This window comes from Rhipicephalus microplus, chromosome 8 (assembly GCF_043290135.1).
Source record: "Rhipicephalus microplus isolate Deutch F79 chromosome 8, USDA_Rmic, whole genome shotgun sequence".
Lineage (NCBI taxonomy): Eukaryota > Metazoa > Arthropoda > Arachnida > Ixodida > Ixodidae > Rhipicephalus > Rhipicephalus microplus.
The window spans coordinates 11,130,141-11,157,282 of record NC_134707.1 but is presented as its reverse complement, the minus strand read 5'-3'; the positions used below and the strand labels follow the sequence as shown (position 1 = coordinate 11,157,282).

General features: G+C 42.8%; 1 protein-coding gene across 3 annotated transcripts; it reads right to left on the bottom strand.

Moving 5' to 3' along the window:
• On the bottom strand, nucleotides 1-27,142 carry LOC119165192 (uncharacterized). Of its 3 annotated transcripts, none has more exons than XM_075871030.1 (18): nucleotides 26,617-27,142; nucleotides 25,670-25,747; nucleotides 22,310-22,366; nucleotides 22,101-22,234; nucleotides 19,894-20,059; nucleotides 19,670-19,756; nucleotides 18,779-18,838; nucleotides 18,530-18,606; nucleotides 17,151-17,220; nucleotides 16,155-16,238; nucleotides 9,173-9,225; nucleotides 6,822-6,888; nucleotides 5,624-5,652; nucleotides 4,761-4,830; nucleotides 3,565-3,642; nucleotides 2,673-2,735; nucleotides 2,037-2,128; nucleotides 1-265 (listed from the first exon to the last, which is right to left on the bottom strand). In XM_075871030.1, exons 1-18 carry the CDS (start codon nucleotides 26,734-26,736, stop codon nucleotides 202-204), a joined length of 1,449 nt encoding a protein of 482 aa, XP_075727145.1. In that variant the 5' UTR covers nucleotides 26,737-27,142; the 3' UTR covers nucleotides 1-201. The 3 variants fall into 3 exon arrangements, with proteins under 3 accessions (XP_075727145.1, XP_075727146.1, XP_075727148.1); XM_075871031.1 differs by having other exon boundaries at nucleotides 16,155-16,235; XM_075871033.1 differs by lacking the exon at nucleotides 4,761-4,830.

Below are 27,142 nucleotides of genomic sequence, written 5' to 3'. Positions count from 1 at the left end.
TTTAGTGTCCCTTTGATGATTCATGGTTAGCAACACGACAGACAGTTATGTAGTAAAAAAGACCAGAATTTTGATCATTCATGCCGTGATTCCATAGATATTAAAGGTCCGTAACATACGGATCACAAGCACCCGTAAGTTACGAACCTTCCCGAACCACAACTAACAGACACGCCCAGACAAAGGGCAAAGGTGGCAGCATCAAGACCGGTAGAACTTTTTTGCCTTCACCTTTGCATCAGATCCACTGGAGCTGCAATGGTGACTGTAAACAAGAACAAAGTCGCACAATTATTATGTCTCAACGTTTACACCCCAGAATGAAGACAATAAAATCTGCGAAGATAAAGATCTACACATTGGTATATAAGCAGAGCAACAGCAATACCTGTAACTCATTGTATTCACCAGCTTCTACCCTATCACCTTTAAGTTATAAAAAATATATGCACTTGTTTCTCTGTTTGACCTTTCTGTCGCTCGAACATTTGCGCACATTTGCCTTTTGATGTTGTAGCACAATAGGCAGCTTTGAAACAAGGAAAGCTATGACCTCGTCTGCTACCTTTCTATATTTGAAGTGTATATCCGAACCCTATATATATATTTATTGCAGGACCATTTTTCATCCACTTCATTATAACTGATATCCTGGTTCATTATGTGATCAGACTGCCAAAAATATTGTCACATTATAACTGAAAGAAGTGCCATCAAAAATGATACTGGTATTGGTGTTGACTTGTAAATTACTCGCTAAAGAAAAAGGCAGGAAAAATGGAGTCCTCAGCACCAACTTAATAATGTTACTCAAATTCAGCTCCCCAAGGTGGTGTGTCAGTTTGGTGAATTGACAAAAATAATTAAATTAGTGTGAATTTCTTGAAGGAGAGCTTAATGAAGTATTGAAACCACTTGATTAGGTGAAGTATAAGCATAGCATTACAGCTAGGTATACTCATACACCTTGTGTGTTATTTTACAGAAACCTAATTATAATAATATTGCATCTTACACAAAAATACCTTTGTTATGTCCAAAAATTCATTAAAAATGTTTATTCCCAACACCACATTTATTGCAAAACTATTTTGCATGACTTTGTTATAACCAATATTTCGTTGTAGTATCCGGGTTTGTTATATCGGGGTTCGATTTACAACACTATTGTGCCGAAAGCTCGAAGTTTTTCAACAGTAGCCAGTGCTGGTATTACACAAGTAGATAAACGAAGATTCCCAGAAACTGTGTCCTCTTTAGGTGATTAATGCTGTGATGTATGTGCTGTCTCGATAAAAGTTTCACATGACACTTTTATGTCCTACTAAACATAACCGAATATTTCAGCTCAGAAAACATGCGTGCATTCATACAGTCATGTCTGTGTGTCTGTTGACACATGAACTGCTTCCTTGAACCCTGAAGAAAAGAAGTGTACATTTAAGCACTTTTTTTTTGTTAGACACAATATTAATGAGATCCAACATACAATAATGCCAGGAAAAGTATAGGGGGTGGTATTAAAACTAATTGCAATGTAGATGTGAAGAAAAAAAAGTGGATGAAAAGATAACTTGCTGTGGACAAGGTCCGAATCTGAAACCCTGTTATGACCAATACAAAACGAAACCCCAAAACTCAGAGCTTATTTCCATTGTTATTTCCTTTGTGGCCTTGTGTATTGTTTGTCATTATGATTATTATCAGCCTATGTCATATCCAGTGTGGGACAAAGGCCTTTCTCATGACCTCCAATTTACGCTATCTTATGCTAACTGATTTGGTTTTGGGTCTGAAAACTCAATGCCATTCTTTGCTTCATTTTCCATCCCTTGGCATCTACCCTGCTGCTCCAAGTGAGTGCCGGTTGTCCGTTCTATGCATGATGGTGGATTCTGCCATTTAAATTATTAACTCAACTGATTAGACAAAGTATCAGTTTCATTACTTCCCATATTACATTTTACGTCACAGAATCCCCATTCTTGTGTATGCCATGCTGTCAGAAAACAGAAAACTTCCACAAAAAAACTTACACCTGCGATGGACAGGCGATGGATTGTGTTTTCGACTCAGCCTCACCAAGACACAAGGACCGTATTTCTTGCAGTACCCAGTGAAACTTGCTCTGCAATGTGAACAGCAAAACAAAGTGACACTAATTAGCAGACACATATTTTAGGTAGACTAGTTGGTCATGATCATGGTGGCAGATAGGATTGAAACAATGTCCCATAGACATCCAACAAATAATGTGGAAGCAAACATGATGGCAGCATTTTTCAATGGCTGCAACTGGAAAAATTGATGTGTAACCTTGCTTGTACGTACATATGGGGTAATCTCTTTATAAAATATAAAATGTTTAGAAATGCCCTATAATAAAAGCAACCGGCCCTATAATAAAGGTGACCAAGCTCGATAAGTCAAAGTAGTGAACATTAATAAAGCATTAACATTACTAGTTAAGAAACTACTGATTAATGTTCAAATTAATTTATTTATGGTATACAAGGCAATAAATTAATTGTAGCCTATTGTTGCAGTAGCTGTACAGTGCATTAGGTTGCACTAAGAGTGCAACAACCAATTACCAGTCTATCATAAAGTATGCAGAATAAACCTGTCTCATGTGCTTTTTGTTCAAGTGCAAAGTTGTATTGCTGTCTCACCTTGATTTCTGCCACCTGAAAAGACAGTGGCCGCTTCCCAGCAAGCTCAGAGGCAAACAAAGCCTGTAAGATGACATACCGTAAAAGCTTGTTAATTTGATGCTCGTTAATTCGGAAAATTGGATAATTAAGGCACATCTTTTGGTCTCGGCAGGTGTGTGTGTGTTGTTCAGTGGCATCTAACTCGCGTTGATTCGGTCATATTTCGCCGCAGCTCAGTTAATTCGGACGATTCTTGGAGCACGCTGAGCAGGAAGTGTCGCAAGCGTGCGTCACAAAGGAGGAAAAATGACGCTCGCAGACAGCCGAAACGAGGTGGCTCAGTCTGCACCGCCATGGTCGTCAGCGCGAACTCTGCGGCAACACCAGTAACGGCGTTTCGGGTTCAATTCGGGATGGCACGCTTCAGGTAAGTTTTGACAGGGAGATGTTGAGCTGCTGTCCCGTTGTGAACAAAGCCGCGAGTGGCAAAAATTACATCTCTTACACCATTCTTATGCAAAATAAGTATAATGTTTACGTATTCACTAAGCAGAAGTGTATAGACAAACTAGACATTTTTTCATTGTTTGCTTGGTATTTTTGATAATTTCAGTAACCAGTTAATTCGGCCATCTTTTCTGGTCCTGCAAAATCTAAATAAACACGCTTTGATGTATTTCTTACTTTAAGAAATATTTATTATTTAATATATGTAAATGACATCACGTTTTTTATCCACTTTGATTTCTTTAAAGTTATATCATAATTATCACACTCTAGTTACTTAATACTGTTCCTATACTTTCCTTGGTTTCATTATTGAGTAGATATCTTGGCGTGTGCATAACAAAGAAAGTGAGCTCTTGATTAATAATCATTACAACCCTCACTGCACAAAGCAGTTACTCACTTGAAAGGTGTCTGCGGAACGTATAGAAAGCAATCCAACAACAAAATCGAGCTTTTCTCCAACATACTGCACAAAATCCTGCAAGAGAAGTATACAAGACAAATGAACTTTCTGGTCATTGTGACTATTCACAAGATTCCAAAAAATTTTCAGTCGAAATATGCGGGGCTGTTGCCGCAGTTACATATGTGCCAGGGAGAACAATAGCTGTGCTTAAGTGGGTATGGCAGGGTAGACCGACCAAAAGAGCGATTTTTTAAAATTTTATCACTCAAAAATCATGCAAGCTCCGAGGAGCGAAACGGTGCATTGGCACCGTTTCGCTCCGAGGAGCTTTCATGTTTTTGACATTGTCTTTCAAAGTAAGTCAGATTTTGATGATTATTGTTGCAATTGAAAGCTTGTGAGTGCCTACACACAATAAATTGTAATAGTTATATATCTTCTAGAAAATATTTATTTGGTGACACAATGAACAAAATTCTGAGGTTCCCAGCCCACACATTACACACTGTAGCTTTTATATAAATAGAGCTGAAATTACAGCCATAGTGCTGTTGTGATCTCCGTTCTAAAATATGCCCACACATTTTCGAGGACACTGAATGATAATATTGCAGAGAAGCTGGGCAGACTGTGTTTTGATAATGTAATATCTCGAACTACTTTAGATTTTAAGAAATGAATTGCATATCTGCTTTTAACCGACTGGAACATAAGCAAGTTGCCTGAAAATTTCTTTTGTGCATGATAAAAATTTAGATTTATTTTTTGAATGACTAGCACCTCCCCTTGACTCCAGCAACAGCTAATTAGTCAAACATTGGTCAATACTGCTTGCTTTTGTGAGGAGTGCTACCGGACCACAGGTAAATTGATTTGTGGGTTTTAACGTCCCAAAACCACCATTTGATTATGAGAGACGCCGTAGTGGAGGGCTCCGGAAATTTTGACCACCTGGGGTTCTTTAACGTGCACCCAAATCTGAGCACATGGGCCTACGACATTTCCCCCTCCATCGGAAATGCAGCCGCCGCAGCCGGGATTTGAACCCACGACCTGCGGGTCAGCAGCCGAGTACCTTAGCCACTAGACCACCGTGGCGGGGCAAAATCGGACCTCAGGTACAAAACATGAAGTGACACCTAGTAAAATGCCAATGTTCACCTTGAACATTAGTCACAAGGCATGCCTACCTGGTAGTTCTTCTGTTTTTCAAGTTTCACTTGAGTCAGCTTTTCCACTTTTGCTTCCGACTCCTTCAGCCTATAAACCCATTAAAAATTTTAAAAAGTCGCATTCCAAGAAGCCACTGAACTGGATGCGCGTCTGTAGAGTTACCCCAGCGTGACAAGACCATGTTCTAATCTCTCCACCTTACCATCGTCATTCATCACTCTTTTACTCCCCAGTCACCCTTCCCCAGTGTAGAGTAGCAGGCGAGAGCAAACTGTACCTCAGGCCGACCTCTCTACTTTTCTGTAAATAAATTATCTCTCTCTCTCTCTCTCTCTCTCTAAAAAAAAGAAACAAATCTTCGCTTGTGAACACATTGAGCAAAGCTTTCTAGAACTGATTCAATTACACTTGAAACCTGCTGAATGCGTTAGTACACAATTTAAAAGTGAAGCAAATGTCTACAAATTCTTCCTAAATAAAAACATGAGTTTGCATGGCTACAGAAATGGCACAATGATGTACAAACTAATTAAAAAGTTCATAGGTCACATAGCTGCAGCATTCTTTTGAAGTGTCATTATTGTTAATACTTTTGAAAAAAAAAATCATCAATCACTTATGCCCACAGTGCAACCCACTTTACTACCGAGGCCCTTCAACAAACTTGATCTAGCGAAATGTGCTTGCCAGTGTATCGGCCTTCATGCTACATTTCAGCAGCAGAGGTTCACATCCTGAAAAGTTTGCACGTCAAGCTTCGTTTTACAAAGACATGACAAAAATAGATTGAAGTTTTTCAATATTTCATTTGAGAAAAAGTCCCAGAGATCTAGCTCTCTATCACTAAAAGGAATCTGACTGGGCGAGAATTGCAACTCACATTTGATCCAGTCTCTTCAACACTTGAGTCTGAAAGACAATATGATTCACCAGATAAAACACTTTGTTTCAGCAGACAGCTGTTCAACAACTGTTCTAGATTGTCAAAAACAGTGAATCAAGAGGTTGCTGGTTAGATTTCGTGATGAATGCTGGCGTTGTGGGTTTTTTTTTTTCACAATCTTTCTATATATTTTTCAACGTCACTTCCGTGACGGAAGTACATCAGCACAGCCGTGGTGGACCCCGACATAAAACACTTTCGTGTAAAAAAAAAAAAAGTTTCCACACTTTAAGTTGTCGCATTGCACATCTTTTTGACGATTGTTCCACTGTGTTTCTAGACAGCAGTGGCCTTTTTAAACACTATGATAAGCAGGGAATCATTAATGAAGCCAAGCTAAAAATAGAAGACCTCATTTGCAATATTGAATAACATTTAGTAAGTTTTCGCAACATGGCCTCCTTATTTGAAAATACGACTTTTGCCATTTGTGTGTGTTACTGGCAAGGAGGAGACCGCTAACACCGTTCTAGTGTTAAACAAAGCATTCTTGTTGCTTAAAGTTCTCTCATAAAACTTCTGGTTGAAATATTTGCACCACAAGACCGCTTTGCTAAAGGCAGATTGTGTCTAACAAGAAATGTACACGGGCATTTCTGAAGAAACTTCGAAATAACTTTTTAACCTTTTTCAGGGAATGTATCCTGCCAGCAGCTAACTATAGCAACTAACTTGAGTGGGTCACCGAGTTCGGTTTATCAAAAAGTACACTATGACTGACTGCACAATAATTAGATAATTATTTAGGTTGTCATTGCAATTATTCACTGTAAAGTACATAATGATATTTTCTAACACAATCACTTGTTTTAAATCTCATTTCCAGAACACTGGCATCGAATTTCACAAGTTTCATGTATTCATTGATAGGTGGTCATAATGTGTAATGCAAAGGGTAGATATGAGGTCACGAAATATGAAAGCGGTTATAAAGCTTGCCACCAAAGAACCTGCACAAATAACTTTCTTTTTTCTATTCTGTCTTATAAAGATGGCAGTTAACAGTTCATTTTTGTAATTTTCACACACGCCCTTCCTGCACGGTTAAATTTGCTCATTGTTGTCTGCCTTCTCAGAATAGTATGCTAGAGTGCTTCATATTCGCAAATACCACGGGCCAAGAATGTTGACGCACCTGCTTTTGGAACTTGCGGTCGAAACTCAGGCAGACCTCTTCGATGTCCCGCTTCTCCAGGATCAACCTGTGGGCAAGCAGAACATCAATGTGAAACCCTAAAGTGAGCACGACCAAGCAAATATAGCAACTTATTTCTAACGTTAACCTACCAGCCGGTTCAACTGTAACAGTTCAAACAGGACTTCCTTTCAATTGTGTAGAGCATACGATGACAGGTCCTTCTTTCAATTGTATAGAACACACAATGTGATCAGATTCTGCCTATTCAGGCGAATTTCCTGAAGAGGCTGAGAAGAGGCTGAGGTTCCTGAAGAGGCTGAGATTACTCCTGAAGAGGCTGAGATTTCCTGAAGAGGCTGAGATGAATTTTGATACATGTTGCTAAACTAATGAACATTTATTTAGTCACAGAAGCCAGATATTTCAACATGTCTATCACAATATATTAAAGCTACAGCGAAAATCACTATGGTAGTCACTGCAATATGCCAGACAGCAAGCTCACTGATGAGCCACCAGCAAGCATAGTGAATACAATAGGAAATAAAACGGTTCAAGTAGTGCTTTGTCGTCGATGTTGTCTTTAAAACAGTGCACATCCAACGCTTCAGCTAGCATCCATTAACTTTCACCTATCGACATCTCTATGAACGGCGACAACATGCGCATACCTGATGTAATCTGTACTACTTCAGTTTTGATGCAATGCTGTGGAAACTATGAAAGAAGTTCAGCCAGCGAAACTGCACGTCGGTGCATCACGCACTTCAATTTTGTCGTAAACATATTCTTCATAACTGACTCTGGCTATGCACTGCCAAAATGCATCTACTGCAAGTCTCACTAGATTCCATAGTATTGAATTTGCTGTATAAAATGGAGTATACAACTGAAGTACACCAACTGACACATCAGAAGGGATAGGGGGGGGGGGGGGGGGATGCTAACCACAATCATTGCCCCCATATTCGTTTTAATGGGTATGAGCAACACTGGCTAAGACTTCCAGGTTTAAATGCACATACCACATTTACCCAATTTCAATGCGCACCTTTTTTCGGGAACAATAGGCTCTAAAATTGCATGTGCATTGGATTCACGTACAATCCAAAATTGCCCCATAGCTGCCACACCTTCACAGCAAACAATAGGCTGAAGCGTACCTCTATTAAGAAAACGGCCAGGTGGACGGCCAAAACTTGCCCTGGCATTCTATTGAATATGATTGTTAAGGCATTCACGAAATGTGGTATTTATAGTGCCATGAACGGCACTGAGGACAAGATGTGGTTGGATAGCGATAAGGAGCTGTGTCCAACAGTTACAGTGGATGAAGTGAAGTTAATAAATGGCCTGTTCCCACTTGACGATATGAAAGATGTTTGCACATTTTGTTCATTAGTGGAATTGGCATGCACGTTAGAAGCTGGCATACAGTTTATTACTTTTCCTTCTTGCAGTCTACAACAGGTGTGTTTTAGTATCAATGCTTCGTCTTTTTTTTTTTTTGTCACAAAAATAAGATGCATGTTAGAATCAGAGCATGTTGGAATTTGGTAAATACGGTATACACCAAATAAGGTGACAGAGACGATGACTGCCACCACAGCTGAATTGGTAGAGCATGGGACACATTACTCCAAAGTTGCAGGTCCAGTCCCTGCCGGCGGCACGCTGCCTTTTCGTCCACTTTAACGTCTTCTCATTCATGCTGTGATTACCACAAAAAACATCCCCTACCTTTCTCTGGCTTTCTCGAGTGTTAATTAATTAACATGTATAAAGAATTTGCCCACTTCAGGTTATCTTATTGCATATCTCACAGAACTGGAGTGTTCCCAACTTTGTGAAGAGTTACAGAGTCGCAAGCATTGAACTGCTCCAACATTTTTATTTGCAATTTATAACAATTTTTTTCAAGTTATATGTTCCTAATGAAGAATTTCTTTTTTGAGAGTGAGTAATGCCTGATGCTCTTTCTTAGATTTAAAAATTTTTATTCAGATCAGTTTAGTAATGCTCGCACATTTGTAGTAATGCATCGCACATTTTGGGAACAAAAAAAAAACCTTCACACAACACCCCTCTTAACATTACGCCACTGAGAGAGAGAGAGAGAGAAAGACATGGTATGAAGGAAGGCCAGAAGGAAAGCAAGTATTGGTTTTGCTACCCTGCACTGGGGAAGGGGTGACAAAAAAGTAAGGAAGAGGGAATGAGGGATGGAGGGAAGCAAGAGCACACACACACACTGGTACACTACAATCATTCAACGAGGCGGGTCGCTCACAGAAACTTCAAGAGGCCTGAGGTATCAAGCCACCCCTGTACAAATAAAAAACAAGTACCTGCTAAACTCCTCAGGACTGGCAACGGCTGAGAAGTCTTGAGCACTTCCATTCTGCAAGTTTCCCATGACAGAAGGTTAGAACATTTCTACTGAGAAAACATGTTCCACAAAGAAAGCTATGACATGCAACCATCAGTCCCCTATACTCCCTGCATTTATCTCGACGAGTAAAGATTATATCGAGAAGACACTTGAAAAGGTGTTTTTCAGCTAAACTGTCGTGAAGGTGTGAAATCTGCATGCTTAAATTTAACAGCTGCTTTGAGCCAGAACCCTCCGTGATGAACTTTCTGTACATTATGAATTATGAAATAAATTCATAAAATAACAAATTTTTTGGATAGTTCAGAAATATTGCCACCTCTTCCTAGTAGTGGGTCGTATGCCAAGGTGAAGGCCCACACCACAGAGAAGAAAGAAGTGCACGTGGGCCCTCGCTCTGGCAAACAAGCCCAACCGACGCGCTTGGTTAGAGCCCTGTTGCTCAGACGTCAGTAAATCTTGTCGACACCCCCTGGAGTGACGTGACAACTGGTGGAGGTGCCGGGGTAGGCCCCTCACGGATGTTGCAGACCCCTCCTGGAAGCGGCACCACAAGCCCAGTTCGAGTCAACACTCCCGTTCATCGGACAAGCCGCAGGATCAGGGGATTGCCTCCCAAAGCTGACCCTATAGTTCACACCAGTATGATGAGCACGTCCGTTCAAACCACTCTAGCAGGTACGGAAAACCCCCCGGTGACTCGGTACACCCTCGAAAGTCCGCAGGTTCCGACACCGTTTCATGGCACCGAGCTCGAAGACGTCGAGGACTGGTTGGTCGACTTCGAGCGCGTGGCTGCTTTGAACAACTGGAACGACGCGGCCAAACTACGACGTGTGTACTTCTATTTAGAGGATGGAGCACGTACCTGGTACATGAATCACGAGGAACAGATGACATCGTGGCCCGAATTCCGCCGCCGGCTGTTGGATACTTACAGAAGTGCTGATCGCCACGAACGAGCGGAACGAGCGATCCAGGCCCGCATCCAGATGCCCAATGAAACTGTCATGACCTATGTGGAAGATATGACGCGCCTGTTCCGACGAGCCGATCAGAGTATGACAGAAGAAAAGAAGGTGCGTCACCTGATGCGTGGAGTTAAAGAGCAGCTTTTCGCTGGTCTTGTACGGAGCCCTCCGAACACGGTCGCCGAGTTTTTGTCTGAAGCAGTCACGATGGAAAAGATGCTTCAGCATCGATCCACCCTGTATGAGCGGCAAGTGAACACGTCCACTGCTCAAGTTCTAACGAATATTGGGAGCAACACCGAGTGTCTGCGCGACCTTATCCGCTCCATAGTACGCGAGGAGCTGCAAAAGGCTGCCACACCACCACTGCCTACGGTGAGTTCCATTGCAAGCATCGTCAAGGACGAGCTGCATCATGCCCTTCGTGACCCTGTGAGTCTGAATAACGCCACACCCGCCCCGGCTGACTACCACCGTCCGACCTATGCGGAAGCCTTGAAGCGCCCAGCTTCCTCTTCCCCGCTGTTTGTTCAAGCACCTCCTACGGTTTCACTTCAGTCGGCGCAGCCTCTATGGTACTACGAGAACACACGCACACCGCCACCCCTCGTTTACGCCAGCCCTGTGCATCTTGCGGAACAACCAGCACACTACCTTGACGACAGATGTGCTTCGCCTCGGAAATCTGATGTTTGGCGCACTCCTGATCGCCGACCTTTGTGCTTCCACTGCGGTGAAGCGGACCATTTGTACCGCCAGTGTCCATACCGGCGCCTCGGGCTGCGCGGATTTTCAGTATATTCAGCGCCTCCTCGGTATGGCCAGCGACCCCGGGACATTGAGGACTACTTGGCTCAACAGCGCATGCCACCGCCTTCTGGACAGCAGTCGCGCTCACCGTCGCCGAGGCGCTTTTCATCTTCGCCACAGCGCCATGCTGGCGCACGGTTCTCCAGTCCCCGCCGGGAAAACTAACGCAAGCGACCCTTGGAGGCGAGGTCGCTGGCAGTCGACGTGCTGAAGACCTCCGATCGACGCTAACAGTAAAGGGTGTAGATTCGACTGAGCGATATGTGCGGCTTTCTCTGGATATACCGGTGCTGATAGATGGCTATGCAGTAGGTGCTTTAGTTGATACCGGGGCTGACTATTCGATACTAAGCGGGAAAATGACCAGACAACTAAAGAAGGTAATCACGCCTTGGCATGGCTCCGTGATTCGAACGGCTGGTGGCCACACCGTCTCTCCGCTTGGAACCTGCACGAGTAGAGTTCGGGTCTGCGGTTATACTTTTGTAGGAAGTTTCCTTGTGCTCCGTGAATGTTCACGCGACGTTATTCTTGGTGTTGACTTCCTGCACGAATATGGAGCTGTCATTGATCTTCAAGAGAATCGCATCACCTTCTCAGCCGACCGAGCAATCGACAAGCAGGACGACCAACAACGTACCGACGTTCTTCGTGTTTCTGCTGAAAGTATAACGCTTCCTCCAAGAGCCAGTGTTATTGTCGACGTCACATGCTGTGGATTGCGAAATGGTGAAGCGATTGCAGAAAGTAATTTTGAACACCTGCTGACTCAAGGTGTTTGTGTGGCTAGGAGTATCATACAGCTACGTGATGGCCGATCTCAACTGCTCGTTACAAACTTCAGCAACGAACACCGACACCTTTTCCGTGGCACTTCGTTAGCGTTTGCAGATGAATTAGGAACCATTCCCATCTGCTTCTCGTCGGAAGCAGTGGAGGCCGCCGATACGTCTCTAAACAATATCGATATTAATTCTAACCTCACACCAGAAAACCAGACAGCACTGCGGAAACTCTTGCTTGAATTCAAGTCATGCTTCGCTGCTTCCTCTAAGGTGCGCCAGACTTCGATCACTAGACACAGAATCATCACTTACGACGACGCCCGCCCAGTACACCAACAGCCTTACCGTGTGTCAGCGAAGGAACGAGAAGCCATTCGTACGCAAGTTCGAGAAATGCTTGACGACGGCATCATCGAGCCTTCCAACAGTGCGTGGTCCTCTCCGGTCGTCCTAGTCAAGAGAAAAGACGGAACGCTACGTTTTTGCGTCGATTACCGGAAGCTGAACAGCGTGACTAAAAAGGACGTGTACCCGCTGCCACGCATCGACGACTCGTTAGACAGATTACGCCACGCCCACTATTTTTCCTCTTTGGATTTAAAAAGCGGGTACTGGCAGATTGAGGTTGACGAGCGAGACCGCGAGAAAACGGCATTTGTGACCCCTGATGGCCTGTATGAATTTCGAGTCCTTCCTTTTGGTTTGTGCTCAGCGCCCGCAACCTTCCAGCGAATGATGGACACTGTGCTTACTGGTCTGAAGTGGCAAACTTGTCTCGTATACCTTGATGATGTTGTCGTTTTTTCTGAAACCTTCCAGCAACACCTTCACCGCCTCAGGAGTGTGCTACAGGCTATTCAATTAGCAGATCTCACACTCAAACCGCAGAAGTGTCACTTTGGTTATGAAGAGCTCAAATTCCTTGGCCATGTAGTCAATGCGAATGGAGTACGACCCGACCCCAACAAACTTGCCGCTGTAGCCGCGTTTCCGCATCCTACAGACAAAAAGACTGTTCGGCGCTTTCTGGGTTTGTGCGCCTACTATCGACGATTTATTAGAGGGTTTTCGAAGATAGCGGAACCCTTGACTCGCCTTACACGCGACGACACACCGTTTGTATGGGCTACCGAACAACAGGCTGCTTTTGCCGAGCTACGACAGCGGATGCAATCAGCCCCTGTTCTTGCGCATTTTGACGAAGATGCTGACACAGAGGTGCACACTGACGCCAGTAACATCGGCCTCGGCGCAGTGCTCGTCCAGCATCAACACGGCAAAGAAAGAGTCATAGCCTATGCCAGCCGCTCACTGTCCCGTACCGAGGTGAATTACACGACCACAGAGAAAGAGTGTCTCGCAGTAGTGTGGGCGATCACCAAGTTTCGCCCGTACCTCTATGGTCGTCCATTTAAAGTGGTGACGGACCACCATGCCCTCTGCTGGTTGGTAAACATTCGTGATCCCTCTGGACGACTGGCCCGATGGAGCTTGCGTCTACAGGAATTTGATGTTACCATCGTATATAAGTCTGGACGGAAGCATGAAGACGCTGATACGCTGTCACGTGCACCCATACCTTTAGTCAATCAAGAAGAAGAGGACGATGACGGTTTCCTGGGCGCCCTTGGCTCATCTGACTTGAGCAGACGCCAGCGAGAGGATGAAGAGATTCGACCGCTCATCGACTATCTGGAGGGTCATAGCGCCGTTATACCTCGCCATCTATCTCGCGTCGTGACATCTTTCTGCCTCCGAGATAATTTCCTGTACAAAAAAAACGCCCGTCCTACGAGCCGCGCTTACCTCCTCGTCGTTCCGAAGGACATGCGGGATGAAGTCCTCTCTGCGTGTCATGACGAGCTTACATCTGGTCATCTAGGTTACTCGCGAACGCTCGCCAGAGTAAGTGAGGCGTACTACTGGCCCGGACTTTCTGCAAGCGTGAAGCAGTACGTTAAAAGCTGTCGCGAATGCCAGCGTCGAAAGTCGCCACCAAGCAAGCCGGCTGGATTACTTCAGCCAATTGATCCACCCCACAAGCCATTTGACCAAGTTGGCATGGACATTCTCGGCCCATTTCCTTTATCGTCTGACGGCAACAAATGGGTCATTGTTGCAACTGACTATTTGACCCGCTATGCTGAGACACAGGCGATGCCACGAGCCACGGCTTCTGAGGTAGCACAGTTCTTCATGTGCCACATTGTTCTGCGCCACGGTGCTCCATCTACAGTGATAACCGACAGAGGAACAGCGTTCACTGCACAACTTATTGATGAAGTTTTTCGACTAAGTAACACTAGGCATCGAACGACGACTGCTTACCATCCGCAGAGCAATGGCTTAACCGAGCGACTAAATAAGACAGTCACAAACATGATCTCCATGTACATCGACGTCCAACACAAAACATGGGATCGCATTTTGCCTTATGTGACATTCGCTTATAACACCGCCGTTCAAGAAACAACCCGATTTACACCGTTTCGCCTTCTCTACGGCCGCGAAGTTCAGACGATGCTGGATGCGATGCTTCCTTGTGAAGGCGCCGATCAATTAACAACTGACGCAGAAGAATTTGCAGAGCGTGCCGAGAAAACTCGCCAGCTCGCCCGGCTACACATTGGTCAGCAGCAACAGGTTGATGCACGACGTTACAATATGCGTCACAATGACGTATCTTACAGACCGGGAGACCAAGTTTGGATTTGGACCCCTGTTCGACGCCGTGGCCTCTCCGAAAAGTTGCTCAGCAGATACTTCGGTCCGTATAAAGTATTACGCCGCGTGAGCGACGTAAACTACGAAGTGGTTCCGGACGCTACGTCGTCACGATGGGTACAACGAAAACAACCGACCTCTGACATAGTTCACGTGGTGCGCATGAAGCCCTATTTTGCGCGTTCCTAAAAGACCACTTTTCCTGTGTTTTTTTTTTATTTGTGCTCCGACAATTGCCTCATCATTGGCGAACTTATCGCGTCTAACATTTCATTATTGGTGCCCTTTTCCTTGTTTAAAGTACTTTGTTTTGGTTTTTTTTCAATAACTTTGCAGCACCGGGATGATGCTCTTTTTTGTTGTTGAGGGGGAATATTGCCACCTCTTCCTAGTAGTGGGTCGTATGCCAAGGTGAAGGCCCACACCACAGAGAAGAAAGAAGTGCACGTGGGCCCTCGCTCTGGCAAACAAGCCCAACCGACGCGCTTGGTTAGAGCCCTGTTGCTCAGACGTCAGTAAATCTTGTCGACACCCCCTGGAGTGACGTGACAATATAATGCTTGTTAGCTGACCAGGGAGTCACAAAAGATCTTAATTACAGGGATAAAATCCTACAATATCATCTTGTAGTACTTATGCAATACTAGATGAAAATACCACTGTATCACGCTATAGTGCACGGAAATACTACAGTATCATTTTATAGCACATATCCTATATAATACATGAGAATCCAATAATATCATAATACTGTCAAAACCTCTACTGAATAAACTCTATATAGCACATAAAAATACATTATTATCACACAGTGTTTGCTAACCAAAAACAATAGATGTTTAACATGTAATGGTACATTACCATGCAGGTGATCTATCCTTACAAATCAATAAACAAATGAGCAACAGCAATGACCACTAGATTCATTAAGGTGCTGACAACTCAGGTTCATAAGGACAAGAATTAAACTACAGAGGAGACTAAACAGCTATGTGAGCATATTTTAATAAGTCTCGCATAACAAAAAGCATGTGCTACTTCAGCTTTATTTTTTTCTATCTTTGTGTCTAACTATCACAAGCCACAGAAAAAACTACTTCCAGCATGACAATCATACTTGTGGCTTGCATGATTTTTGTGATAACATACTTAAATTAAAGCTACTAAGCATAACCAAATGCAAGATCTGCTAACTTTTAAGCACTCCACAAAATTAGGTCATTTAGGCCTTGAATATAGCAGCATGATATTCAAAGCATTTTCTGTACACTCAAACCTCGATATAACGAATCCGGATATAACGAAATATCGGTTATATCAAATTAAATGAAAAATAGTCTTGCAATGGATTTAGTGATAAGTGATAAGAATAAACCTTTATAACAAAATTTTGGATATAACGAAGTTAATTTCATGTAATATGCAAGTTTGTTATAATGACATTAGAGTGTGCTGCTAAAAACCCTGCTAAATTAACTGTAAGCTATACAACTCTACACAAGTCAAAAGCATCTCCTGCTGTGCTATGCATAATCCAATTTTGTCTACTGTATAAGGTACATGGCAGAGAAACTTGAGAAGGTATTTTCCTAAGTGTAGGCCACAAAGAAAAGTGGAACTGAAGCATAAGACAGAGCAGCTACAACACCTGAGCAACTTTTCGCTTTAACTGGATCAATTCCTTCTTGAGAGCATCGTACTTCGTCTTCATATCCTCCAGCTCCAGACTCTGCTTTGCAACACGAAAGGTAACAGGAATTATGACAAGATGAAACGGGTAATGAGCATAGCAACAAGAAAAGCATCAAGAAAAGTTTTGCCACTTATGCCCTTTCAAGTCAAATTTGTATACAACTGCAGGTATTTGTTCCTGCTCGCTGAGGGACACTTCGGGACATAATCGTCGGCAGGATCTTTTTCTTCGGTGGCGCAAACCAGTGTTGCATCGCAGCTGTGGAAGGGGGGCAACTGCCCCTTTCGCATCCACCTGCTGACACCCATGCCTCCAGAGTGTGCATCAGAATCAGGACGCAAGTTATAGCCCAAACAAAGCCAACTCGCAGATTATATATTTTAATTAGATTCTAATTTTAGATTCAAATTAGAAACTAATTATGTGTGTAATTAAGGAATTCATACGAAAGGGTGGAAATTTTATCTCGGTTGTTTTACCTTTTTTTAAAAACAAGTTCAAATAATAAATATACAGGTCACAAAACTGAAGCGCTCGTGACAAATAGGTTTTTTTTATGAGCATGCCTGCACAACCACGGAGGTTCGCAACGAGTACATCGACTTGGCAATGTACTGTATAAAAATTCAGGAAATTTTTCACTCAGCCTCATGCAGAACGTCAATTTTCAGTGCTGAGGCAGTTTTCGAATAACTGTTACTGACATCTGCTGCACCACAAAATAAAAGAGCAACTGTGCTATCGTTAAGCACATCATTTGCAGTTGCCATAAAGATAACAAGCATATTGCGATGTCAACACGCCAATGCACTATTACTGTTCTCTCTTCACTGATGTTTAGAATAGCAGTGGTCATGGTATTCAGAGCCGTGCCGTGAACTCTGCTTACTCAACGAGTTCCTTGAGGCCTGTCAGGTATTTTTAACAATTTATTCAACAATGTGCACTCACCACTACGCTGTTTCCTTTCTCCAGATTGTCAGTATCCTCTTCACTCCTGGCACTATCTACTTTTTCAAACCTGCAGCAAGAAATGAATATAAGCATGTACCATCTAGACACGCAGCAAGGATTACATGCCAAAAACACGCCAAAAGTAAACTTAACATAGAGCTTTCGTCACCGAAATAATGCTGTTAGCAATTTTATGAAAAATAATATAGTTCCAATGACAACATTAACATTTTCTCGTTATCAATAATATTGTATTGCTATAGTGAAGCTCAGCTTGAGCACAAAGAAAAAATGCAACAGTGAAGAATGGAAACAGAGACAACAGGATGAGATCTCAACTTCAAACTTTTGTTTATTCCATGACACCACAGCACATTATACAGCTCATCTTGCAATACACATGATGTCGCATAGACAAGAAAAAATAACACGTATACTACAATTACATCTAGATTTCCTCCATCATTGTTGCATATTTTCTTCATGTTCAACTAGAGCTGCGTTATACCAATACGATATTATATTGCACCAGCTCGCCCAATCTGTACTACTTGTTGATCTCATTATCGATGTGGGGTTTAACGTCCCAAAACCACAATATGATTATGAGAGTCACCGCAGTGGAGGGCTCCAGAAACTTCAGCCACCTGGTTTTTTTTTTTAACGTGCACCCAAATCAGAGCACACGGGCCTATAGCATTTTCGTTTCCATCGAAAATGCAGCCGCCGCAGCCAGGATTCGATCCCGTGACCTGAGAGTCAGCAGCTAAGTACCTTAGCCCCTAGACCACCACTGCGGGGCTGTTGTAAATGCAGCAGGTTCAGAGCAATTCAGAACCAAAACCTAACTTTCTTTCAGTTCAAATGTAATTCCAACGACAGGTATATTTATGCCAGCAATGTGACTACAGCAGGCACCTATTAAATGAAACCTGAAGGGACCAGGAAAATGTGTTTCATTAAACGGGAGTTCTATTAACTGAGAAATTAACAGGGGTGCAGAATTCAACTACAAAGCCAGTCATATAAGAGACAGTTGTTCCAGTTAAACAGCAATTTTGTTTCAGAGAGTTTCATTTACCAAAAATCTATTGAAGTTTGTTAGCTGAATGTTCAGTTTTGTGTACATGTATAACAGGATTATTTCACTGAAGCACAGCAATGTTACATTAAATGGTACCACATGCCAAAGACTAAAAATGGCATCTATTTTTCAACATTATTTTTCTGTCAACAACCCTCCCCTTCTTGAAGGACCGGTGCTTTTTTTTTTTTTTTTTTTGCAGGAAAGGTGCCAACGCTAGTCAACAGACAAGATCCATGCCACGTGAAGGGGTGGCCTGAGTAAGCCATCGCAACTACTTTTTCTAACCCACCTTAGACGCTGTGTTCTTGACTGGGACACCTCTTCGGACAGCTGAGACGTCTTCTGCTTCTCGCGCATGTAACGTTCCTGGAAGAAGTAAAAAAAAAGCGAAAGAAGCCATTAGGTAAACGACGAACTGCACCACAGATGTTTTGTTTGGTATCAAAAATTTTGACATACACTGTTAAAACACAGCTCGCAATCATGCAAGGGGCATTTGTTTTGCTGATTCAACTAATGTGCATCAGTGTAGACTTACCTGCCATGAGCTCGACTCTAGGTGTACTTGCTTCAATTCTTGCTGCAAACCCAGAAGACTCTGCAAACAATAGAGAAGGAACATGTTACAGGCGACACTTTGTAAACGTTTCGAGCATACCTTACAGAACCTTTCTGACTTGTCTCTTGTATTTATTTATTTTTTACACTGAATGAATAAGGTTCGGACCCTCAAGCACTAATAAAAAAAAATATACGGTAGTAAGCATAAAAAAAAACATGGCTCATTTGTGATGATTCATGTGTCTCAAAGCTAGCTCTGGTATCAAGGTGGTGGTATTACATTGTGACATCAGGACACATTGGCTAGCGCCCCTCCTGTGGGCTATTACATGCAATTAAAGCCAATACAGACATGCAAAACATATTGTTGATATGCTTTATTACAAACAACGTCATGACACCCCCTTACTGAATTTCCATTTGTCATTAGTCACCACAGCAATGTTGACGGTGCAACATCCATTAGTACAGAGGTAAGGATACTAGTTCAGAAAGTGCAAGCAAGCATTCTTGGGGCTGTATTAGTGACATCTAGTGACAGCAACTCCAGTGCAACTAGATGTGAGCAAGCACATGAATGAAGGTACTTGTCTTTTCTTTCCCTCTTGGTCGCATCATAGACGGCAGTACGGCTTAGTACTAGTGCAGTACAAGCCACCTGGTAGCACAATGCTTTTATAAAATATCCAAGTCATGTGCTTTGGTTTGAAACCTTCAATGAGACATCTGGGGACAGTATTCTGAGAAGAACTCCCTTTTTCCACGAAAAGTTCAAAAGTATAGAGGTCAGGCACTTTTGAAATTTCTTTAATTTCTTACTGCACCAAATCAGAAGTGCGATAAGGCCAGGCTTCAAGCAAGCACTCACCGATGAATGCCTTTCTCTCTCATTGAGGAGTTCACGTTCCAAACGGGCAATCTCGTTTTTCATGCGTGTCGTCTGCTTCTCGGAATCCTGCACACGGGTTGGCCGGATCATTGGGAAATTCTTACTCCGCACATCTCAAAAAGCTATGACCGGGAGTGCACTGCGCTTTTCAAGGGCATAAAAAAAATTACAGTCAATAACATGTCACGCCCCAAGACACTGACCTCTTCAGCATGCCGAAGTCGAAGCGCTGTTCTTTCAACTTCTCGCTGGCTTTCGGCCAGCCTCCTTTCGGCAACGGCGAGGCTGTCTTGGAGCAGTGAAGCTTCCTGTGACTTCTCTGAGAGCAGTCTTGATGAATTCAAAAGCTCTTCCGACTTCTCTTTTAGCCTGGCGACAAAAAAGGCACAACAGTCCAGTGCCAAGTTTCCTTTGCCAATCACTCATTATGGGGGCAGGCACGACAGGCAGTGAGCATCATGTAAAGGCTTCACTCGATGACTGCGTTATATTAACTAACTACCCAAGACTGCAACACCTCCCCACCCACCCTTTTATGGCTGCCAACCTACCAACTAACCCCATTGGCATATAACAATGTGTTCCCTTTTGTTTGTTTACTCACATTACCCCTAAGACAAGGGCATAGCCATACATTTCTGCAGGGGAAAGGAGGGTTTCAACCAATCTTCAGAATGTGTGCATACATATACACATAAAAAAATTGAAACATATCAGTGGGGAAAGGGGTTGAACCCTCTCTGGTTACTTGAAGGGGGGAAGGGGAGGGCATTAGTGTTTGAAATATAATAATAAATGTTGGCAGCAGAACATCAGATATAATATAGCAGTAATATCAAACATAGTAAGACATGAAGTACCGATGCAAAAGATAGCTGAAATGAGCATACTTAAAGGATACGGAATAAGCAGCAGATTCGATACAGTAATGGTCATAATTCCCTTGACACAAAATACATCAATATGTACACATCATAGCAAGAAGTAATACATAATCTGCTAGTTCAAAAGAATATTTTTGTTTGTTTGTTTTTGGCCACAAGGTTTGAAAATATGGCAAGATAGCTAACATCGCTATGCGTAAAGGTAGGTTATTCCTATCACACATCGTGTAAGGCACAAATGATCTTGTGTGCAGACATGAGCATTCCACTATGCATTTTACATTGTGGTCACAGTGTGGAAAAATCATAGAGGGTGATGAATATATAAATAATTTGTGCAAATTTATGTTCCTATGTCACAGTATGACTATGTAGCACAACGTAACGAAGGCTTCCGGAAATTTTGACAATATGGTGTTCTTTTAAAGAGACACTAAAGAGCAAAACAATTTTTCATATACAAGTAATGTACAATTTCACAATCTCGAAAACACCACTATTACCGCGACATGATGCTTGGTAAGCGAGAAAATGGGCGAAAAGAAAATGGAGGTGGAGACACCACCGTGAGATTACCGTACGAAACACCGTGATGTCATAAATTTTGAAGGTGCCTACTGGGTCCTACGTAGCTTCTAATCAAGAAAAATAAAATATATTGCGATCGGAGGGTGCCGTCGACCCAGTATTCGAATTTCAGAAAATTTAATTGAGCCAACATCGCGAAAGTATGAAAAAGACATTTTGAAACTTTTCATTTCAAGCACAAAGATTTCGAAGTGAAATTTAAAAATGAAGCTTCAACCTTGATTTTCTTTGCTAATACTAAACTTATGATAGTGAAACAAATGGCATTAAGAGTTCTCACAGTGCAGTTTGTCAATCTAAACCAAGTCGTAAATTAAATCACGGCCATAATCAAACCCACAACCTTCAGGTTAACAGCCAAGCACAGTGACTGCTCGACCACCGAGCAGGTGTGAGGTAAAAAGAAATTGTGAAAAATGGGATGATGACAGGAAGCAGACTGCTGTCAACTTGTTAGTGGTTCCTACTTGTTACATTCTTCTTATGTTGCGATGCTAAGATTAGAACAGAATGAGACACAATAAGGGAGTCGTGACGGTTCCCAGGCCGGCAAACTCGCTCATAAGTCGACTCACTAGGACCCATATTGAGTTGCAAGTCTGAGTGAGTCCGAGAGTGTAATATTTTGGCGAGTTTGAGTCCGAATGAGTCCGACTGAAAAAAATTTTGCCGAGTGTGCATCCAAGTGAGCTCAGCTCGGGAAAAGTCTTGGCAAGTCCGAGTTCAAGTGAGCGCAAAGTGCAAGACGTATTTCTTGAGTGAGTCTGTGTGAGTTACACTTTTTTTTTTTTTGCCTATGTGATGGCGTTGCAAACTTTATTTCGATTCAAAACTTCATAACTAACCATGTGGCAACAGATCTAGATATTAATCAGTACGAAAAACCAGTGAATGAATAAATCAATCAAACGAGTAAAACTTCCACAGCCGTAACTCACTTTTCCTGTACACTCTCATGTTTTGCCCTCAAGTGGTCATTCTTTCTTTCGAGTTCTAGGATGGTGGCCTCCTTGTCTCGGACCATCCGCCATGGATTTGTGGGAGAATCTCGTGCACTCATCAGCTGAAGTGGCTGTTTTTCAACAAAGCATCGATAAGTAAAACAGCAAAGCATTACACATGCGTCGTGAAGACAGCGATTGCTTACCGTAGTGGCCTCTCGGCTGCTAATATGCCTAAGGCAAACGTCAACATTTTCTTTGAGCTGGAAAACAAATGCAGGTGTGATCCAATGCCCCAAGAATTTAAGAAATCTGATTGGTTTTTGAGACAAAAGGTGCTCACATGGCTTAACAATGGCTAAAAAAATTTTTAGATGCAAGGCAGTAGCAAACGGTAGCTACAGTAAGAGTCTAAACACAGTAGTACACTTTGACATATCTTTCTGCTGGACAATACTTGTCATCTGGCCCGTATTTCTCTCATCAACTTTCATCAATAATGCTATAGATTACACTGATAACATGGTAGATGATGAATGATAACAGATTGGAGAGAATTGTTCTTGTGCAATAAAAATGCACGTTTACAGGTATACAGCTTTTCTACTGAGTATGTGAATAAATATAAATGTACACTTAAGGAAGCAATTAAAAAAATACCAGCACCTAAAACAGGACCAGGTAGCTACAAGAAAATCACAGGTGCAAATAAAAGGTTATTGGTATAGCTTGAAGCGATGGATGATGTAGACAATTATTTTACTCAGTTGCAAACTCTTCTTAGTTACAATCAGAAACATAACTAAGTTTAAACCCATTTAACTATTCAAAAGGAACAGGATTTAGCATTGCTTAGTCATTGTTAAAACGAATATGTACATAGTGCAAAAACTAACATAGGACGTGAAGATGACTGAATGGGCACTAAGTTAGGACTCGTCTGCCATCGTTTGGTCTTGTGTTTGTTTCCACGCTATATGCTTTGCTTACCGATAAGTTCCCATTGCTTTTGGTTGTCTCCTCTTGTGTATTTTTGATGTTTTTAAAATGTAGAGAAATTATAGGCTGAACTATGCGACTCATACTTAACAGGGAAGATATAGCACTGGGCACAGGTCTATGTTCCCAGTTTGAACTTGCATCAGGTGCATGATTCAAGACATGCCAGTTCGTACGAAAGTGAAACCAAGGATACTCGTGACAAAAGACATTGTTCACAATGTGTGGTGTTGCACAACGAACATGTTGCCAATATTAGAGTTGGCTCAGAAGTACTTACGCTTTCCCATGGATGCGGCAGTGTGCCTCGTAACAGCGATTCACTCAAATGCAACTTACGTCTGCACTGTTTCTGAATAAACTTGAACTTCTGGTGCCAGCTTACAGCCTGGCCTAAAATTTCTTACTCACCCTTTGTAAATAAATCAATCAGTTTTACTATTACATAACATGTTGACTACAAGATATACAATACTAAGATGAGGGTCCCAAAGCACTAAGCTGCAATGAGACCTTCGGTGAAGGTTATATACAAAAAATGCTAGAATTAGCAGCACTTTATGCCACGCAGCACAATTAGCAATATGCCGGAGAGTGTATTCTGCGATGATACAACGCAACATACTGCAGATTAAACGAACTATCCGCACTAATGATATTGCAGGCCCTCATAGCATTTCTGTTGAGTGCATCGTGAAAGTATGGGCAATACAGAGGCGGAACAATCCCTTTTGTAAATGAAACTGGTAGGCAAGGCTTGCATAAAAAAAGTTAGGCATCACAAGACAAGCTGAGAAAGAAAAAATGCTGTGACTACCAGATGGGAGGTTCCACAGAGGCCCATAGAATGGTGGACAAAAATTAGTCCCCATTCTCAGAAATGGCGGCATTGTTTGCCTTTTATGATGAGTCCCCTTTAGTTCAACTTTTTGTCATCCAAGTTAACAAGCTTTGCTTTTTTGGTACAGAAAGTTAACGAACATATATCTTGAACTTGTTTAACAGTGCAACACTAGAGACAAGGAAGGAAGAAAAAACAACATGGCACTGTGTTGTTTGCTTCCTTCTTCACACAACACACAGTGCTGTGCATTGTTTCCTTCTTCTTTGTATTCGTGTCTTCAGTGTTCCGCTACTAACCAAGTTCAAGATAAATCCAAACCAACAGGCCCAACTTGACGTCTTGCAGAAAAGGAAAACGTTCACTGAAGTCATATCCTATTTATGTGTGAAAGTTAAAGCTATAATAAACAAAGTACCAGAAGGTCGACGGTACTGAGAACCAGGAAAGCACGCAATTTTCTTGAACAGTGGTGATTTCTGCAAATAAGATTGGAGCAGCGATCTGGTCGGGTGCTCTTACGCACGCTCTGTCCATACTTAGGAGGAGGCATTTTTTTTTTTTTTTTCAAAACTATTGTCAGTTGTTAGTAGCCACCTCAGTTTTAGCAAGACAGCTTGTTGGCCTAGGTGGTACTTGCTTAAGCACATATTTTAGCCGCGCAATAGCACATACACAGACCAAGAATCTAACAACAAAGCCGCCCGTTCTGTCATCCTGTGTTTCTTGCTCAATGTATGTGTTATTTCACGGCTAAAAATATATTATTAAGCCACCTCAGTGTCACTGCCTCTAGCCCTCAGTTTTTTATTTATGATATTTTATTGGTTTCCTCAGAGTTTCAATATGTACCAACTTGACCAACAAGCAACACTCTTGAACTCCTTCTGAGAGACTGTGACAGCCCATTGGATGGCAGGAACACCGTTGAGACATTAGGGAGTTTTCGAATTGGGGCCCCAAAAATATAGTGTCAAAGCCACTGCGCATGTGCAAAACCCAAACCGCGTTTGGGTTTCAAGTTGTGGACGCTATTTCTCGAATTTAGAGGGAGCTCCAAGGCCTACCCCGGACAAACGTGATGGCACCTACTGAAGTGACATGACCAAGGACTGGATGAGTATCCAAAGCGCCGTAGACCCTGTTCGAAAACTCTTCATTCTTGCTTGATCCAAAGCGTGCACACGCAAAGGGCTTAGGGGCCCCGAAATTTTGGGGCCCCAATTCAAAAGCTCCCCTGGAAGACGCTTACCATGCTCACGTCAGGGCACTATAAGTCCTGATGGGAGCCTGGCAGACGTCTTCCTGTTCCTAGACCTCAAGAGAATAGCGAAAAGTCACTGTCTCAATGGTGTGCCCACCATCCAACGGGCTGTCGCAGAGTCTCCAAGAGTGGCCATAGCAGCGGATCTTCAACGGAGCCTTCGCAGCGTGAGAATCAGGTTTGAGCCAGTGTATCAAGCTACAGCAGTTGCTTGGAGTGTCAGTACAATATATTGGAGGGAAACAGCGTGAAAGAGGAGGACACATACAACAGTGCTGAGTGTTGATACACTCAGCACTGTTGTATGTAAAAAATAGTATCCTTGGCTGCATCGACGCCGAAGGAAACTACTTTAAAGAATTCAAATACTACATACCGATCGTATCAGTAAATTCTGTCTACCATAATAGGCCTAATTACTTCGGGAGGAGAGTGTAATCATTTTAGTAATTCACCACTCACCACTTCAACGGCAGCATTCTGTTCCTGGCGGTAAGCTTGTATTTTGCTGTTCAAGCAGTGAATGTTGTTGCTCGTGTCCTGAAAGCAAGGCGAAATAAAAACCAGAAAATTAACTTCGGTAACGCAGCACCTAACTCAACCGCACTGGCAGAAGCCATAGTGCTGTACGTATTGAGGAGGCTCTAGCGCTCCTCGTAGGATTACACGAGTGAAAAGGACGAAATAGAGGACTAAATCGGTGCAGTCAAAGACTGGGATATGACTGCGCGTTGCTTACAATCACGCTGTTCAGTACACAATGGTTTCTTTTTAGCAAGTCTGTCTAGGGATTGCATGGACAACATAGATAATAGAGTATCGAATATAATTTACTGGTACAGCGGCGTAGTATCTGACCGCCCTCAGCTTCAACATTCTGAGTATTGCTAAAGAAGCACAGTTTGCCAATAATCAACTCGCTCTTTCGCTTTCAGTTTGCGTGACGATAGTTATAGCGCGAGAACAAAACGACGACACAGAGACAAGAAGGACACGAAAGACACCTTGTCCTTCTTGTCTCTGTGTCGTCGTTTTGTTCTCGCGCTATAACTATCGTCATGCCATACCAACTAGCCCAAGCTGCCACACTTCAGTTTGCGTGTCCACACTTCAGTTTGTCTTTCGTGTCCTTCTTGTCTCTGTGTCGTCGTTTTGTTCTCGCGCTATAACTATCGTTCAGTTTGCGGTTGAATTGTACGCACGAGAAAATTAATGCGACACCTCTGATTGCGTCAAATCGAAATTTTCATGCTGTAACATTTACCAGCCGCTCTGGAAATGCACAAGGAATCCCTGCACCGGCTTGGCTGTCTTTCATTTTGAATCTGTGGTACCTTCCACTAGAATAACGCAACGTTTATCGTCAGTCAATCGATTATTCGTTACCGAGATACGTGCAATAAACTTACGAGGAGCGCGGACGAGAGCTCGTTGACTTTGCTGACGATGCTGTCTTCGACCGAATGCGCGAGGTGCCTGATTTCGCGACTAGACGCGGATTTGGACGCATCTTCGTCTGAGTTGCTCATATTTCGCTCGCCGAGTCGCACATTCCACCAGCAGGCTATGCCGACGACTCCGCTGAAGTCACGTTTCGCGCAGGGAAAAGGCTGCCTTTCCGACGGTTCGGGACACGAAGGCTAAGAAAACGCATCGCCGTTTGGGTCTGCCGTAACCTCCATCTACGGATGCCAAATTTTCATCTATCACGTCCATTCCTCGCGTTCATGCACGGCCTTCGCAGCTCGCAGAGCGCGAAGTGTAAACAAACCAAGCGGCCATTTTTAAAACACCGTCGCCCGGCAACTACTGCAACTCTTCCCGATTGGTTTGATTCCTTTCTTTTCTCGTTCCCAGCTGGTAAAGCGTGATTGAAATAGACTAACTGCCCTTCAACGTCCGTAAATTCTTTTTTTTTTTTTTGACAGCGATGCG

Coding starts and splice junctions, on each gene's coding strand:
- LOC119165192 (XM_075871030.1), bottom strand. CDS start 26,736: ATGAGCAACTCAGACGAAGATGCGTCCAAATCCGCGTCTAGTCGCGAA. Junction 19,757..19,893: donor GACTTCGGCATGCTGAAGAG/GTCAGTGTCTTG, acceptor ACCCGTGTGCAG/GATTCCGAGAAGCAGACGAC. Junction 16,239..17,150: donor AGAAAGGAAACAGCGTAGTG/GTGAGTGCACAT, acceptor CGTGTTGCAAAG/CAGAGTCTGGAGCTGGAGGA.